General features: G+C 43.9%; 1 protein-coding gene across 1 annotated transcript in view; it reads right to left on the reverse strand.

Moving 5' to 3' along the window:
* LOC126335257 (sialin-like) overlaps positions 1 to 17,838 on the reverse strand; it is a 140,819-nt gene that overhangs the window by 76,726 nt on the left and 46,255 nt on the right. Inside the window, exons 3-5 of the mRNA XM_049998300.1 lie at positions 10,775 to 11,005; positions 5,312 to 5,396; positions 2,057 to 2,277 (exon numbers count right to left, since the gene is read on the reverse strand). Coding sequence (XP_049854257.1) covers positions 2,057 to 2,277; positions 5,312 to 5,396; positions 10,775 to 11,005 — 537 coding nt within the window. The remainder of the gene's footprint in view (positions 1 to 2,056; positions 2,278 to 5,311; positions 5,397 to 10,774; positions 11,006 to 17,838) is intronic.

A 17,838-nucleotide genomic window follows, 5' to 3' on the forward strand; every position in this document is an offset into this window, starting at 1 on the left:
GACCGGAAAGCGATACAATGAAGGATCTGTTTGAAAAATTTCAACGGACTGGGAACGTGACGGATGAACGTGCTGGAAAGGTAGGGCGACCGCATACGGCAACCACAGAGGGTAACGCGCAGCTTGTGCAGCAGGTGATCCAACAGCGGCCTCGGGTTTCCGTTCGCCGTGTTGCAGCTGCGGTCCAAATGACGCCAACGTCCACGTATCGTGTCATGCGCCAGAGTTTACACCTCTATCCATACAAAATTCAAACGCGGCAACCCCTCAGCGCCGCTACCATTGCTGCACGAGAGACATTCGCTAACGATATAGTGCACAGGATTGATGACGGCGATATGGATGTGGGCAGCATTTGGTTTACCGACGAAGCTTATTTTTACCTGAACGGCTTCGTCAATAAACAGAACTGGCGCATATGGGGAACCGAAAAGCCGCATGTTGCAGTCCCATCGTCCCTGCATCCTTAAAAAATGTACTGGTCTGGGCCGCCATTTCTTCCAAAGGAATCATTGGCCCATTTTTCAGATCCGAAAAGATTACTGCATCACGCTATCTGGACATTATTCGTGAATTTGTGGCGGTACAAACTGCCTTAGACGACACTGCGAACACCTCGTGGTTTATGCAAGGTGGAGCCCGGCCACATCGCACGGCCGACGTCTTTAATTTCCTGAATGAATATTTCGACGATCGTGTGATTGCTTTAGGCTATCCGAAACATACAGGAGGCGGCATGGATTGGCCTCCCTATTCGCCAGACATGAACCCCTGTGACTTCTTTCTGTGGGGACACTTGAAAGACCAGGTGTAGTGCCAGAATCCAGAAACAATTGAACAGCTGAAGCAGTACATCTCATCCGCATGTGAAGCCATTCCGCCAGACACGTTGTCAAAGGTTTCGGGTAATTTCATTCAGAGACTACGCCATTTATTGCTACGCATGGTGGATATGTGGAAAATATCGTACTATAGAGTTTCCCAGACCGCATTGCCATCTGTTGTTGACAATTGTAACTAGGGTAATTTCGAAAGTTTCTCTGCCTGAAAATGTACTGTTGTCCCAAGCATATTGCAACAAACGGTGTATTTCTATCGCTGCTCGTTTAGTTTGTATTGCCGTTTCAAATATACCGGTGATTTTTGAAACACCCCGTATGTGGCGGGAGACTTCGTTGTTCTAGCCACCTTTACTCGCTCACAGTGCGCTCACAACTGAAAAGAGCGTCTTGATGTGATCGATGGTCATATTAGAGACACTACCCAACAAATCTGTGCAAAGCTTCATTGGGTTTTCACTGTGACGTCCATTTCGCGACCGATCGTAACTTACTTTCTGGACAACCCTCGTATATTCGGTGCCTTTACATTTCAGTAATTATAAAGTTTCAGCGAATGCAGTTTACAAGGGTGTGCCTTGTGTAAATTGTATGTGACGCATTAAAATTGTCTCGTTCCTGCTGAATTTGGGTTCGGTCATTCACCACTCTTAGATGTCTGCATTCCTTACTATTTTACTAACCATGTTCACATACGGAATCAGTGTCCTAACTATTCTACATTAAATTTAAAAAAAAAAAAAAACTTTATGCCCGTCCTTGACGGGGAAACCTCTCAAGTGCGGTCTTCCCGTATGTGGGTTCCTCTCATTTGATTATCTGTACAGGAGACAAATTAGTGTATTGGAGCTCAAGTGGTATTTGCCCACTAGCATTGCAAGCACCGACGGGGGCATGTCCCTGTAAATGCAGTCTATAGGCCAGAAGAGCCTGGTGAAAACTGAGTGTGCTCGGTGATCATAAGAGTTCCCCACACCTCGGCGGCAAGCGCTGGATTAACGATTGGCCATCGAGCATGCAAAATTTCTATGGAAGAGGACAAGTCCAGTCTCTCGTTTTGAGTTACCAAGTTACAGAGCAAGTAACCTGAAAATGGCAGGTAGAACACTTGAACTTATGAACGTCGCTTCCCAGTAAAAATTCTGTATTTGACAGTAATAAGTGCCACGAAGAAAGAAATGCGTGTCATCGGACACAAAAGTCAATGTAATTCTCACCTTCCTCTCAGAGACAGTGTCTCCAAGCGAACTTCGTATATAGGCGAGCTCCTTTTGCGTTATGGTTGGGTGTTGGGAGGGGCTGTCGAACACTAACCACCACCAGAAGACGAACCAAGCGATCCCAATGACGCTGGTCACATAGAACACCGACTGCCAGTTCAGATAGTGGATCAGCATACCACACAGTGGGAAGGTCACAGCAGTGCCGATAGAACCTCCTGGAAAGGGAACAAAAGAAGCATTTGTTTAGCGTAGGCGCAATACGGCGATGTGGTGCCACACAGCGACGTACTACACAAAACTGGCGCTAATAGCATAGGCACATAGGGAACACACACGACACAGATCTGTAAGTCCACGGTATTGGTGATAAGTTGAGAAAACCGTCACGAAACACATGTTCTACAAAACGCCACTGTTTCCTGCGCGTGAACCCCGACATCAATATGGGATATGATCACCATTCACACGCACACAGGCCGCACAACGGGTTTGCATACTCTGGATCAGGTGGTCGAGCAGCTGCTGCGGTATAGCCTCCCATTCTTGCACCAATGCCTGTCGGAACTCCTGAAGTGTCGTAGGGGTTTGCAGATGTGCAGCGATACGTCGACGAGAGCTTCCCAGACGTGCTCGATGGGGTTTAGGTCTGGAGAAAAGACAGGCCACTCCATTCGCCTGATATCTTCTGTTTCCAGGTACTCCTCCACGATAGCAGGTCGGTGGGGCCGTGCGTTATAATCCATCAGGAGGAAGGTGGGACGCACTGCATTCCTGAAAAGGCGGACATACTGGTGCGAAATGACGTCCCAATACACCTGACCTGTTACAGTTCCTCTGTCAAAGACATGCAAGGGCGTACGTGCACCAGTCATAATCCCACCCCACACCATGAAACCACGACCTCCATACAGGTCCCTTTGAAGTACATGAAGGGGTTGGTTCCTGGTTCACGCCAGATGAAAACCCGGAGAGAATCACTGTTCAGACTATCCCTGGACTCGTTCGTGAACATAACCTGGGACCACCGCTCCAATGACCATTACTGTGTTCTTGACACCAGGCTTTACGGGCTCTCCTGTGACCATGTGTCAGTTGAATGCACCTTGCAGGTCTCCTGGCGAATAAACCATGTCTATTCAGTCGTCTGTAGACTGTATGGAGACAACTGTTCCAGTAGCTGCGGTAGGTTCCGGAGCTAGGCTACCTGCAGTACCCCGTGGACGTCTGAGGGGAATCATGGTGAGATATCAGTCTTCTTGTGGTGTTGTACACCGTGGACGTCCCGTACTGTAGCGCCTGGACACTTTTTCTATCTGCTGGAATCGGTGCCATAATGATGAGATCACACTTTGTGGCACACGGAGGGCCCGTGCTACGACCTGCTGTGTTTGACCAGCCTCCAGTCGCCTTAGTATTCTACCTCTCATAACGTCGTCAATAAGTGTTCTTTGAGCCATTTTTAACACATAGTCACCAGTAACACGTTTGAAAACGTCTGCACACTTACTCGCTACACTGTACTCTGAAATGCACCAACACACCTCCGCCTATGTGGACTGCTGCCAGCGCCACCGTGGGACGACCGCAGGTCAAATTCACCGCATGGTCATACCCCGAGGTGATTTAAACCCGCAAACCGCCCACCAGAGCATTGTTTCACCATGTATCAGCATTAGCCTTAATTTATGAGCATGAGTGTAGAACGTCTGTCACGAAGTGATAGTCGCTTGCGTGCCACACATGATTTGCCACGACGGTCATTGATGAAAGAAAACACGTCGCCAAATATACTACTACACTTCAAATCTAGTTGCAGTTTGTAGGAAGTCCTCTTCATAGGTAAGCAGGGTGTGACAAGCTTATTACTGACAAACTTCCAAGGATTTTAGAGGTTCTCTTAAAGTGTAAGTTGTGAAAATGGGACAATGTCAATCAACAACACCACAGTAAGTCGGAGTTATAGGGTTCAAAGAATGTCTCTAAACCATCCTTTTTCTTTACGAAATTTGATTTCAGAAATAAATTAATTTCTGTGTGTGCAATTCTGGTTCGTGGCATAGATTTTTCGTGAATACGTTGGGATAAAATAATAACAAGAGTTTCTAATTAATATGTGATTTTATGATTAATATCTTTAATACAGTGATTACACAGAGCAGTAATATGATTAAGTAATAGATAAATAAGAAGTTTGAACTGCCACTGGCCGCTGTATGCCAGACTGGCCAACTAAGTAATCGCTCTGCACCGTTTATTATTTTTATTTTTGACACTGCTGTAGCTCTTGCATTCGCTCGGTATTGTCCTTTTTAGGCTTTTTGGATTCCATTCGACGCCAGCTTTCCTCTAACTTTCGTAGTTCTGAGTCATTTCAAACGACAGCTTTCATTATTTCATAATTTTCTATTTAATTCTTATTTCACTAATCTCATTGTCTCATTTTGGTATCTAGTAGCGCTCCGCAGGCTCTTCACAATGACACCAGAATCGATTTCTTATCCAAAAGCGTTTCCACGCTACACCGGTTTCCAACTTTATACAAAGCTAAATCATAATAATCACGCGCAAGGGTTTACACTGATACTATGACGTCGCGGGGAAAATAAATACTAAGCGACAAATTAGGAGACGTACGTGGGCTCAACCGCAGTTTACACATTGGTAGTTTCGTAATTATTAGCGATTCAGGTCTGACGGTATTTTGTCACATAACAAAGTTCGACTGACGACCTAACAGACGTTTACACGTCAAAATTTCAGATAATAACGCAAAACTGACAGACAACAAATTAAAAGTAACTATGTACAGTCTTAGATACATTGAGGTGACTAGATTATACCCTAATAAAACCTAGATGTGGTTTCCTGACTCACTATACGATAAGGCAGTTGACATCTGCATGTTTTTTCTTCGTTCCTTAGACACTTACGGCAGTGGCGCATTTCACTTCCCATCCACGACGAACTCACTTATTCATTTCGTTATGCTCACTCGCCACTTGTACGCCCTGTGCAGCTCGATGTGAAGCTGTTATGTTATATTCCCAGACGATGGCTTTCTATTGTTCATATTCATCATGGAGAGGTCTCAACTAAATGAAAGAGCTGATACTCTTTTTTTTTTTAAAAAAAAAAAGGTGTCCTTTGCACTGTGAATGCACTAAAGAGAGCTACAGTACAAGACTACCCCATTTTTCATCAAGTATACTTAGCAGATTCCTTACTACCTGTTCGCAGTGACATACCTACCCATGTAAGAACTCATAAATTTACTTCTGTCGTCAGGAGGTATCCACTGCGAGACGATTCGGTTTAGTGATGGCCATGAAAGTCCCTGAAACAATACAGTAAAGTGAGATGTGTGTTATTATTCTGCAAAATATGAAAACAAGAAACTTTTTTGTAAATACCATTTATTGTGCACCTTCACAACAAACGTTCTTTACTTTGAGATATCGCCTCTCCACAGTCAATGTAACTTCACTGAAGTAACTAAATACATGAATTCCCGAAGAAAAAATAGGTTTGCGAGTCTTCGCAATCATTTGGGCGTACCTCTTCATTAGTAAGTTCCTTACTGTCATCTGATGCTTATCCGAGAGGTCCGGAAATGTAGAAATTACTCGAGTAAAAAATTTACGAACAACAGAAAAACCAGACAAATACCAAGGAGCAGGTATATACCAGCTAGAGTGCCAAGAATGTAAAGCAGTATATCTGGGGATGACAAGCAGGAACTTTAAAACTAGGTATAAAGAACATATAAGAAGGTGGAAATATGAAACAGTCATTCTACCTTTGCCGAACACCTGATAAAACATGGACATGAACCATCCAACATGGAATGTGACATGACAGTTATCAGAGTGAATAATCACAACAAAAACCTCCTGACATTGCAAGAAAACTTCCACATACAAAGAGCCACTGCAATGGAAAAGAAGGTACTCAATGACCAAATCCATATAAACAATAACTCGCTGATCATGCTAGCCACAAAAACAATAACAAACTCAAGTGCAACCAGGATAAATAATTAATGAATATCCTTCCCCTCTTCCATCCCTCTCTCCCTCCTACCTCCCCCCCCCCCCCCATACACACACACATACTCACAGACAAACACATGAACCCACACATTTAAAAAAAAAAGGATTGCACACACACACAGACACACAACAAATGAAAACCACAAAACACAACAGAAACAAAAAACAAATACATAACAACAGTTGGCAACACTACACACGGCAAACACACATATGTTGATCGCCAAATGGCAGTGAAAGTGAAATGTGATGTGACAAATGGCTAAACAACACCTGATTTGGCTAACTGGAGCATGAAGACCAGCAAATACATCTCCAGAAACACATATATGTGTTAGCAGTGCTGGAAATCGTAAGTAAAACGAAAGATACATCATTTTATGGAACTTGTGCTACAAAAGTTGCTTCTAACCTAAAAAACCTGACCAAATGTAATATATCAACAGATTATATCTAGCAGATAATACGCTTATTGTATATATAAAAAGAAACATGTATTTCAGGCCACTGATGATGCTTCCCAAATAAATGAAGCGAAACGCGTATGGCAACAAATAAACTGCCTTCATTTAGTTGCATAGACGGCACATACCTCCACGAATTTACAGATTACTGGCCTCGTTTTTCGTTTTTACTACAAGTTTACAGATTTCAATTATGTTTTCCGTTCCTCACAAGCGGCATATAATCAAATCGCGTGCCTATGGAGCATCGTCTCAGTTGTGCTTCTGGATTGCCAGCCAAGGTGGTCGAGCGGTTCTAGGCGCTACAGTCTGGATCTGCGCGACCGCTACAGCCGCAAGTTCGAATCCTGCCTTGGGCATGGATGTGTGTGATGTCCTTAGGTTAGTTAGGTTTAAGTAGTTCTAAGTCTAGGGGAGTGATGATCTCAGCAGTTAAGTCCCATAGTGCTCAGAGCCATTTGAACCATTTGCTTTTGGATTTTCTCTACCCACAACATTATCTAAGTGATCGTTCCAACTTAGGTTATCTGTAATTGTAATCCCTAAGTAATTAGTTGAACTTACAGCCTTAAGATTTGTGTGACTTATTGCGTAATCGAAATTTAGCGGATTTCTTTTAGTACTCATGTGAATAACTTCACACTTTTTTTTATTCAGAGTCAGTTGCCACTTTTTGCACCACACAGATACCTTACCTAAATCATTTTGAAATTCATTTTGGCCATCTTATGACTTTACAGGACGGTAACTGACAGCATAATCTGCAAATAATCTAAGAGGGCTACTCAGATTGTCTCCTATGACTTTAATATAGATCAGGAACAGTAGTGGCCTATAGCACTTCCTTGGGGAACGCCGGATATTACTTCTGTTTTACTCGACGACTTTCCGTCTGTTACTACAAACTACGACCTTTCTGACAAGAAATCACGAATCCAGTCGCACAACTGAGGCGATATTCCATAGGCACACAGTTTGGTTAGAAGACGCTTATGAGGAACAGTGTCGAAAGCCTTCTGAAAATCTAAAAATATGGAGTCAATCTGACATCCCCTGTCGATAGCACTCATTACTTCATGAGTATAAAGAGCTAGTTGTGTTCCGTGAGAACGATATTGTCTGGTTCCGTGCTAACTATGTTCAGTAAATTGTTTTCTTCGAGGTACTTCATTATGTTCGAATAGAGTATATCTTCCAAAACCCTACTGAAAATCGACGTTGGTGATATGGGCTTGTAATTCAGCGGATTACTCCTATTTCCCTTTTTGGGTATTGGTGTGACTTGAGCAACTTTCCAGTCTTCAGGTACTGAACTCACTGTGAGCGAGCGGTTGTATATAATTGCTAAATATCGAGCTATTGCATCTGCGTACTCTGAAAGAAATTTGACTGGTATACCATCTGGGCCGGAAGCCTTGCCTTCATTAATATATGCCTGTCAACACGAGTACGCGACATATCCAAGTCCTTCACAGTGATTACTCATCTACTGACGCTGTTCACGTCCATTATAAGAGATCTGTTCAAATAATTCTGGAACATTCGTGTGTTGGCGCGAAATACGGTTGGCGTCCCTGCACACGCCGTTTGTAATGCGTAAGTGCCGAAAGTTTCATTGTTGTGTGTCTGTTACTTATTGTTCAATGCTGTATTGAGTAGGACGTTGTGTCACATAGTTTGCGAATTTAGAGATGACAGAGTTAGAGGAGCAATGCATTTGCATTAAATTTTGCGTAAAACTCAAGAAAACCTTTATAGGGACACGCCAAAAGACGCAGGGAGCCTACGGTGATAAGTGCTTAAGCCGTAATCGGTGTTACGAATGGTTAAGACGACACGTTTTATAAATGGCCGAGAAGAAGTTAACGATGATCCTCGTTCAGGACGCCCTTTGACGTCTATCGACGACGCTCATGTAAGGAACGCCAACCAAATTGTGTGTGTCAATCGAAGACTAACTGTCTGAGAGATTGCAGAAGAATGAAACATTAAACTTGGATCATGTTACGTAATCCTGACACAGCATCTTGGAAAGCATCGTGTTGCCACCAAATTCGTCCCACAGCTTATGAGTCAAGACCACAAGGACCTCCGTCTAGCAATTTGTGGAGAGTTTTTGGATCTCGCAAATGAGAACGAGATGACCCCTTAAAAGAATCATAACTGGTGAAGAGACGAGGTCTACGGGTATGATGTTGAGACCAAGGTTCAATCTTCACAATGTGTCGGGAAGGTTCCCCAAGACCAAAAACAGCTCGTCAGGTCAGGTCAAATGTCAAAGCCATGCTGATAGTTTTCTTTGACTTTAAAGGATTACTTGATCAGCAGTTCGTGCCACAGGGACAAACTGTTAATCGACGGTACTATTGGGAGGTGTTGCGACGCCTGCGAGAAAATTTGAGAAGGTAACGTTCTGAAATGTTGCGAGACAATTCATGGCTCTTGCTTGACTATAACGCAACCGTACATTCTTCCCTGTTGCAGAGAAAACGAAATGACTGTGCTGCCTCATCCTCCTTGCTCTCCAGAACTGACCATTGAGGACGTTTTCTTTATTTCCAAGGTTATCAATCCCTCTGAACGGACAAAGGTTTGCAACGACATACGAGATAAAAGAAAAATTCGCAGACAGCGCTTCTCGAGATTCAGCAAGAGCCGTACCAAGACTGCTTCCGGAGGTGGAAACGGCGTTGGGAGCAATGTATCAACTGTGGAGGAGAGTATTTCGAAGGAAGCAATGCACATTTTGTAAAATGTAAGCGTGGAAAAATTGTGTGGACGAAGTTCCGTGATTTTTTGAACAAACCTCGTATATCCTAACGGGCATGGTAACAACAGCTTCAAACATGTTCGAGTATAATGTCTTTTCTGGAGACTAGAAATCTACTCTGTAGGAATCAGCATGGGTTTCGAAAAAGACGGTCGTGTGAAACCCAGCTCGCGCTATTCGTCCACGAGACTCAGAGGGCCTTAGACACGGGTTCACAGGTAGATGCCGTGTTTCTTGACTTCCGCAAGGCGTTTGACACAGTTCCCCACAGTCGTTTAATGAACAAAGTAAGAGGATACGGACTATCAGATCAATTGTGTGATTGAATTGAGGAGTTCCTAGATAAGAGAACGCAGCATGTCATTCTCAATGGAGAGAAGTCTTCCGAAGTAAGAGTGATTTCAGGTGTGCCGCAGGGGAGTGTCATAGTACCGTTGCTATTCACAATATACATAAATGACCTGGTGGATGACATCGGAAGTTCACTGAGGCTTTTTGCAGATGATGATGTGGTGTATCGAGAGGTTGTAACAATGGAAAATTGTACTGAAATGCAGGAGGATCTGCAGCGAATTGACGCATGGTGCACGGAATGGCAATTGAATCTCAATGTAGACAAGTGTAATGTGATGCGAATACATAGAAAGATAGGTCCCTTATCATTTAGCTACAAAATAGCAGGTCAGCAACTGGAAGGAGTTAATTCCATAAATTATCTGGGAGTACTCATTAGGAGTGATTTAAAATGGAATGATCATATAAAGTTGATCGTCGGTAAAGCAGATGCCAGACTGAGATTCATTGGAAGAATCCTAAGGAAATGCAATCCGACAACAAAGGAAGTAGGTTACGGTACGCTTGTTCGCCCAATGCTTGAATACTGCTCAGCAGTGTGGGATCCGCACCAGGTAGGGTTGATAGAGGAGATAGAGAAGATCCAACGGAGAGCAGCGCACTTCGTTACAGGATCATTTAGTAATTGCGAAAGCGTTACGGAGATGATAGATAAACTCCAGTGGAAGACTCTGCAGGAGAGACGCTCAGTAGCTCGGTACGGGCTTTTGTTAAAGTTTCGAGAACATACCTTCACCGAAGAGTCAAGCAGTATATTGCTCCCTCCTACGTATATCTCGCGAAGAGACCATGAGGATAAAATCAGAGAGATTAGAGCCCACACAGAAGCATACCGACAATCCTTCTTTCCACGTACAATACGAGACTGGAATAGAAGGGAGAACCGATAGAGGTACTCAGGGTACCCTCCGCCACACACCGTCAGGTGGCTTGCGGAGTATGTATGTAGATGTAGATGTAGGTAGAAACATTGAAATCCAACCGTGTCCTCTGGGTGATTCACTATTTTTTACCGTGTTGTGTAGTATGTGTGCTCTCTCCGTGACTATACGAGGCAGTTCTGAATAGGACTTACAATAGAGACCCCTTGAAGAACTCTAAGAGCCACCAAGAGCCTGTAGTCAGTATGCGCGAACAGCGGCACCAGCAGCGTCGTCACACAGCAGAAGAGGTTGGAGTAGCCGAACACCCTCTTGGTGCCGTAGTACTGCGCCAGCGTCCCGCCGGGCAGCTGCCCCGCCCAGTACAGCCAGAAAGCGCCGCCGATCACCATGTTCTGCTGGTGTTCGTCCCAGTCAAACCTGTTCTGCAATACAGCGATAACACATACATTTATCCCTCACCCTGGCAAAAAGGGCACAATTTTTTTTTTTTTTTTGTAAGATTTACACACTACTGGCCATTAAAATTGCTACACTAAGAAGAAATGCAGATAAAAAAACGGGTATTCATTGGACAAATATATTATATTAGAACTAACATGTGATTACATTTTCACGCAATGTGGATGCATAGATCCTGAGAAATCAGTACCCAGAACAACCACCTCTTGCCGTAATAACGGCCTTGATACGCCTGGGCATTGAGTCAAACAGAGCTTGGATGGTGTGTACAGCTTCAACACGATACCACAGTTCATCAAGAGTAGTGAGTGGCGTATTGTCATGGGCCAGTTGCTCGGCCACCATTGACCAGACGTTTACAGTTGGTGAGAGATCTGGAGAATGTGCTGGCCGTGGCAGCAGTCGAACATTTTCTGTATCTAGAAAGGCCCGTAAAGGGCCTGCAACATACGGTCGTGCATTATCCTGCAAAATTGAAGGGTTTCGCCGGGACCGAATGAAGGGTAGAACCACGGGTCGTAACACATCTGAAATGTAACGTCCACTGTTCAAACTGCCGTCAATGGGAACAAGAGGTGACCGATACGTGTAATCAATGGCACCCCATACCATCACGCCAGTATGCCGATGACGAATACACGCTTCAAAGCTCGTTCACCGCGATGTCGCCAAACACGGATGCGACCATCATGATGCTGTAAACACTACCTGGATTCATCCGAAAAAACTACGTTTTGCCGTTCTTGCACCCAGGTTCTCCGAGCTGATAGTCCATGCAGCTGAAAACGTCGTCGAACAGTTCGTGCAGATGGTTGTTGTCTTGCAAACGTCCCCATATGTTGACTCAGGGATCGAGACGTGGCTGCACGATCCGTTACAGCCATGCGGATAAGATGCCTGTCATCTCGACTGCTAGTGATACGAGGCCGTTGGGATTCAGCAAGGCGTTCCGTATTACCCTCCTGAAACCACCGATTCCATATTCTGCTGACACTCATTGGATCTCGACCAACGCGAGCAGCAATGTTGTGATATGATAAACTGCAATCGCGATCGACTACAATTCGACCTTTATCAAAGTCGGAAACGTGATGGTACGCATTTTTCCTCCTTACACGAGCCATCACAACAACGTTTCACCAGGCAACGCCGGTCAACTGGTATTTGTGTATGAGAAATCGTTTGGAAACTTTCCACGTTTCAGCATGTTGTAGGTGTCGCCATTGGCGCCAACCTTGTGTGAATGCTCTGAAAAGCTAGTTATTTGCATATCACAGCATCTTCTTCCTGTCGGTAAAATTTCGCGTCTGTAGCACGTCATCTTCTTGGTGTAGCAATTTTAATGGTCAGTAGTGTAAAATCAGTGGAAAAACAGCCTAAATCGCGATGGTTGTTTTATTAAAATGATCGGTTTGGCCCTCATGTTGAGCCATCTTCAGCACAGCAACGTCAGCTGAAGGTGCTGTTCTGAGGATGGCCTAAGACGAAGCCGAAACCGGTCATTTCAATAAAAAAAACCATCGCGATCTTGACTGCTTTTTCACTGATTTTAAAAAGCGTACATTCTGTAACGACAAACCTGGTTCAATACAGTGAATTATTCTCAAATTATGCGCCATTTTATCCAATACAGAATGTTTATAAATTGTCTTACCACTTCTGTCTGAACCGTAAAATTTTTGACTTTTTTGCAGGTAATCATAGAGAATGTACACATAGAGGAACGTTCAGGTGTTGTTGTTGACAAACTGCGTGGAATGTTGTATGAGGAGCGCGGAACGATTTCACGCGTAAATTTCGCAAAGCAACTCCTCACAGACAGGGATTTAAGAACATGGCAAACGAATTCAAGCGATAATTCCGCTTCAGTTGCACTAATTATTTATTCAAAACACGACCAAATGGGTGTACAGTTTAGACGGCACGAAATCGTAACCACAAACCTCACGCACTGTCAAGTTTCTATCACATTAATTGAAATGACTGCCAATGATTTCTGTTGGACAAGCAGCACTTACTTTCGATATTCGGTTCAAAGAACACCAGGACTTAAGTAATTCTAGATCTGCGTTAATTAATCACCTACAAACACACAACCATTCTATCCCTGATCATAAGTAATAACTTAAGTATTCTCCATCTAGGCTGGAAGGTCCTGTCCTTACCAAAATCCATTATATACACTAAACCATCGAGCTACGTTGAAACAAGCACATGATTTGAATAGATATAGCCACTTAGACAATATATCACGGGTTAAGGCCTATTTCTCTAAACTCCTATTCTTTTATTAATTGTTTCGTCTTAATCATCATTCCACAATGGAATTACTTCGTTCAATAGAGGGTGCTGAGCCCCTTAAAGTTAATTTGAAATTTCGCTCCTAGCATCGCTATACCCATATTTTAGAGTTTTGTTATGGTCTTTATATTCATATATTTTTATACACTGTACAGTCAAAGAAACTGGTACACCTACCTAATATCATGTAGGACCCCCAAGAGCACACAGAAGAGCCGCAGCACGACGTGGTATGGACTTGACTAATGTCTGAAGCAGTGCTGAAGGGAATTGACCCCATAAATCCTGCAGGGCTGTCCATAAATCCGTAGAGTACGAAGGGTTCAAGATCTCATCTGTACAGCACGTTACAGGGCATCCTAGATATGTTTAATGATGTTCATATCTGGGGAGTTTGATGGCCAGCGGAAGTGTTTAAACTCAGACGAGTGTTCATGCAGTCACTCTGTAGCAATTCTGGACGTGTGGAGTGTCGCACTGTGCTGCTGGAAATGTGTAAGTCCGTCGGAATGCACAATGGTAATGGAAGGATGCAGATGATCAGACAGGATGTTTCCGTACGTGTCGCATGTCAGAGTCGTACATAGACGTATCACGGGTCCCATACCACTCCAAATTCACACGCCCCAAACCATTACAGATTCTCCACAGGCTTCAACGGTCCCTTGCTGACGTGCAGGGTCCATGCATTTACACACGTACTCGTCCGTCTGTTCGATATAATTTGAAACGAGGCCCGTCCGACCAGGCAACATGTTTCCAGTCATCCAGAGTTCAATATCGGTGTTGAAGGGCCCAGGCCCGCGGTCATCAAGGATACACGAGTGGGCCTTCGGCTCAGAAAGCCCATAGCGATGATGTTTCGTGGAACGGTTCGCAAGCTGACACTTGTTGATGGCCCTGCATCAATTTGCGGAAGGGTTGCACTTCCGTCACGTTGAGCGATTCTCTTCAGTGGTCGTTGGTCCCATTCTTGCGGGATCTTTTTCCGTCGGAGATTTGATGTTTTCCGGATTCCTGATATTCACAGTACACTCGTAAAACGGTCGTATGGGAAAATCCCCACTTCATCGCTACCGCGGAGATGCTGTGTCCCATCGCTCGTGCGCCGACTATAGCACCACCTTCAAACTCACTTAAATCTTGACAATCTGCCATTGTAGCAGCAGTGACAGATGTAACAAATCTAACAACTGCACCAGACACTTGCTAACAGCAGCGCCGTATTGTGCCTTCTGCCTGCTTACGTATCTCTGTATCTGAATACGCATTCCTATACCATTTTCTTTTGCGCTTCAGTGCATATTTCATTTTCTATAACTTGAACCTACATTTCGTGTAGTTACCCTCTTACCATGACCTTTTATCAGAGCTTTTGCTGTCTAATCCTCTGGTCACTCATTTTATCTAGCATCATTGCCTTGTTGCCTGTTATGAGTCGAGTCGTATTTTTACAAGTCCATGTGGTTCAGGAATATTTTTCCACATTCATTTAGTTGTTGTGCCTCTTAGCCATGTTCCGTATCATTATTGCTTTGTGTTCTGTAGAATTCTCAGCCTGATCATTTTCGTTTGTTATTTCGCTGCCTACATTACTACACTCATATTTTAGATTTGTGGTGTCTTCTATGCATTTTATTTTTTGTCACTCAAGCCTATAATGTATCACAAGTGTGAAGATTTACACAGCATGGTCTATTACTATTAATTCCTATCGCTGTTGCTACTGTTTCTTTTCCTTTTTCATGCAGTTTGACCATGTACCATAGCCTAGTTGCCTAAAATGTCACGGGTTGTAACATGTTCTGAGTGTTATTTACCCTAACGCCATACCAAAGTTCGTTTATATTTTATTACACTTCAAACTAAAATACTGGAAGCGCTCGGACCAGCTAGTCCAGATTTTCTTTCTAGCTTCATTAACGACATCAGTTTGCTTGATTATATCTTTGACGCCTGCGTGCCCATATTATTTCAAATTACGATCCAATACATCTATGGGAGGTCTGTTTAAAAAATTCCGGAATTTTGTCTATAAAAATTTTACTGCTCTTGCATTTACTTATTGTGCATAGACTCCTTCGAAATACTTTCCTCCACAATTAACACATCGCTCCCAACGCCGTTTCCACCTCCGGCAGCAGTCTTGGAATGGGTCTTGCTGGATCGCGCGAAGATCCATCTGCGAATTTCCTTTTATCTCGTCTATCGTTGCAAATCTTCGTAATTTCCACAGTGTTTTCAACTTTAGATATAAAAAGGTCCTCATGGGCCAGGTCTGGAGAGAACGGAGTATGAGGCACCATAGTGATTTCATTTTTTTGTGCAATATTTACGCACCAACATGGACGAATGTACTGGTACTTTATCGTGATACAGGAGCTATGAATTGTCTCGCCGCCGGCCGGAGTAGCCGTACGGTTCTAGGCGCTACAGTCTGGATCCGAGCGACCGCTGCGGTCGCAGGTTCGAATCCTGCCTTGGGCATGGATGTGTGTGATGTCTTTAGGTTAGTTAGGTTTAATTAGTGCTAAGCTCTAGGCGACTGATAACCTCAGAAGTTAAGTCGCATAGTGCTCAGAGCCATTAGAACCAATTGTCTCGCCACATATCAGACCGTTTCCTTCTCACATTTTCTCGCAGGCGTCACAACACGTCCCGATAGTACCACTCATTCAGAGTTTTTCCCTGTGGCGCGAATTCTTCTACCCCGGTAGCTGAGTGGTCAGCGCGGCAGGATGTCAATCCTAAGGGCCCGGGTTCGATTCCCGGGGGGTCGGAGATTTTCTCTGCTCAAGGACTGGGTGTTGTGTTGTCCTAATCATCATTTCATCCCCATCGACACACAAGACGCCGAAGTGGCGTCAAATTGACAGACTTGCACCCGGCCAACTGTCTGCCCGACTAGAGGCCCTAGTCACACGATTTTTTTTTTTTTTTTTTACCTCTATGAACCTTTCCAGATCCATTGTGAAGATTGAACCTTGCACGCAGTATCACAGCCATAGATCCACGTCACATCACCAGTTACGATTCTCTTAAAGAACATTTCATTCTCCTTGCCGCGATCCAAAATCTGTTCACGGTTTGCCATGTGAAGGTCTTTCTGGTCTTGAGTCATGAGCCGTGGAGCGAACTTGGTGACAATACGATGCATCCCACGATGCTGTGTCAGGATATCGTGACATGATCCAACTGAAATGTTACATTCTTCTGCAGTCTCTCGGACAGTCTGACTTCGATTGGAACGCACAGTTTCGTTGACACTACTGACATGAGCGTCGTCGTTAGACGTCGAAGGACGTCTTCAACGAGGGTCATCTTAACTTCCGTACGGCCATTTTTAAACAGTATGAATCATTCATAACACCGTGTACTGCTTAAGCACTCACTACTGCAACATTTGCTGTGTCTCTGCGAAGGTTTTCCTTTTTTTTTTTTTTTGAGTTTCATGCAAAATTTAATGCAGACGCGTTGCTCCTCTAACTCTACTGTTCAAAATCCGCAAACTGTGCAACACAATGCTCTACTCAATAAAGCACTGAACAATAACTAACAGAGATACCACAATGAAACTTCCGGCAGTTAAACGATAAACACAGCTTGTACACATGTGCCAACCGCATTTCGCTCCAACACACAATTGGGGCGAAATTACGAATGTTCCGGAATTTTTCTGAACTGACCACGTACATATCCGAAGGTGCATTACATCGTAATTCGGTATAACACAGGCACCGAAATATCGTGTTTTGGGTGAAACTGTGGAAGTGATTTAGAGAGAGATTACCCGCAGCTGCTCAGCTTCAACCAAAGGACTAATCAGGAAATTTGGTATCGCACACAGGTCTGTGTAGAAAACTTTGTGATTCAAATTGAAAAAAATGTGGCTGCCACTTTGAGATTGTCCAAAAACTCGAAAACGAGGTCTATGTCACCATGCAAGCTATGTACTAAGACTTACTGGGTGCAGTTAGAGATGCAAGTTTGAACTAGCAGCCTATTGAGCGGCGACGCGCCATTTCATATTGTGGATATGTGAATAGAGATTACTGCAGGATTTGGGCAGATAAACAGCCGAATTTATTACATAAGTGGAGACAGTATAGCGAGGATAGGAACTAGAGATGAAAAGTGTATGGGCCTTTCATTCCTGCTGAGAAAACAGCAACTGGTTACACATTTCGCGGCCTACCGCTAAAGTTTTTGGAAGCAACAGTTGATTCAGGATAACATTTTGAATATTGTCGTCTACCTACAAGATGAAGCGCCTCCGCATTTTGCCACAATTGTCCGGTACTCCCTGAATGCCATTTCCCGGGAGATGGTTTGGCTGAGCATCAACACTTTTGACTCCCAGCTCGCCCGATTCGACCCCAGTGGACTTTTTCGTGGGGGGATTTATCAAGTGCGAGGTGCATCATGTGAAAATCAATATGCTTTATCAGCTGACAATTTGCAGCTCTGGAACAAATGACATCAGTTGAGTTAGGAA

Source organism: Schistocerca gregaria, chromosome 2, assembly GCF_023897955.1.
Source record: "Schistocerca gregaria isolate iqSchGreg1 chromosome 2, iqSchGreg1.2, whole genome shotgun sequence".
In the NCBI taxonomy this organism is placed as follows: Eukaryota; Metazoa; Arthropoda; class Insecta; order Orthoptera; family Acrididae; genus Schistocerca; species Schistocerca gregaria.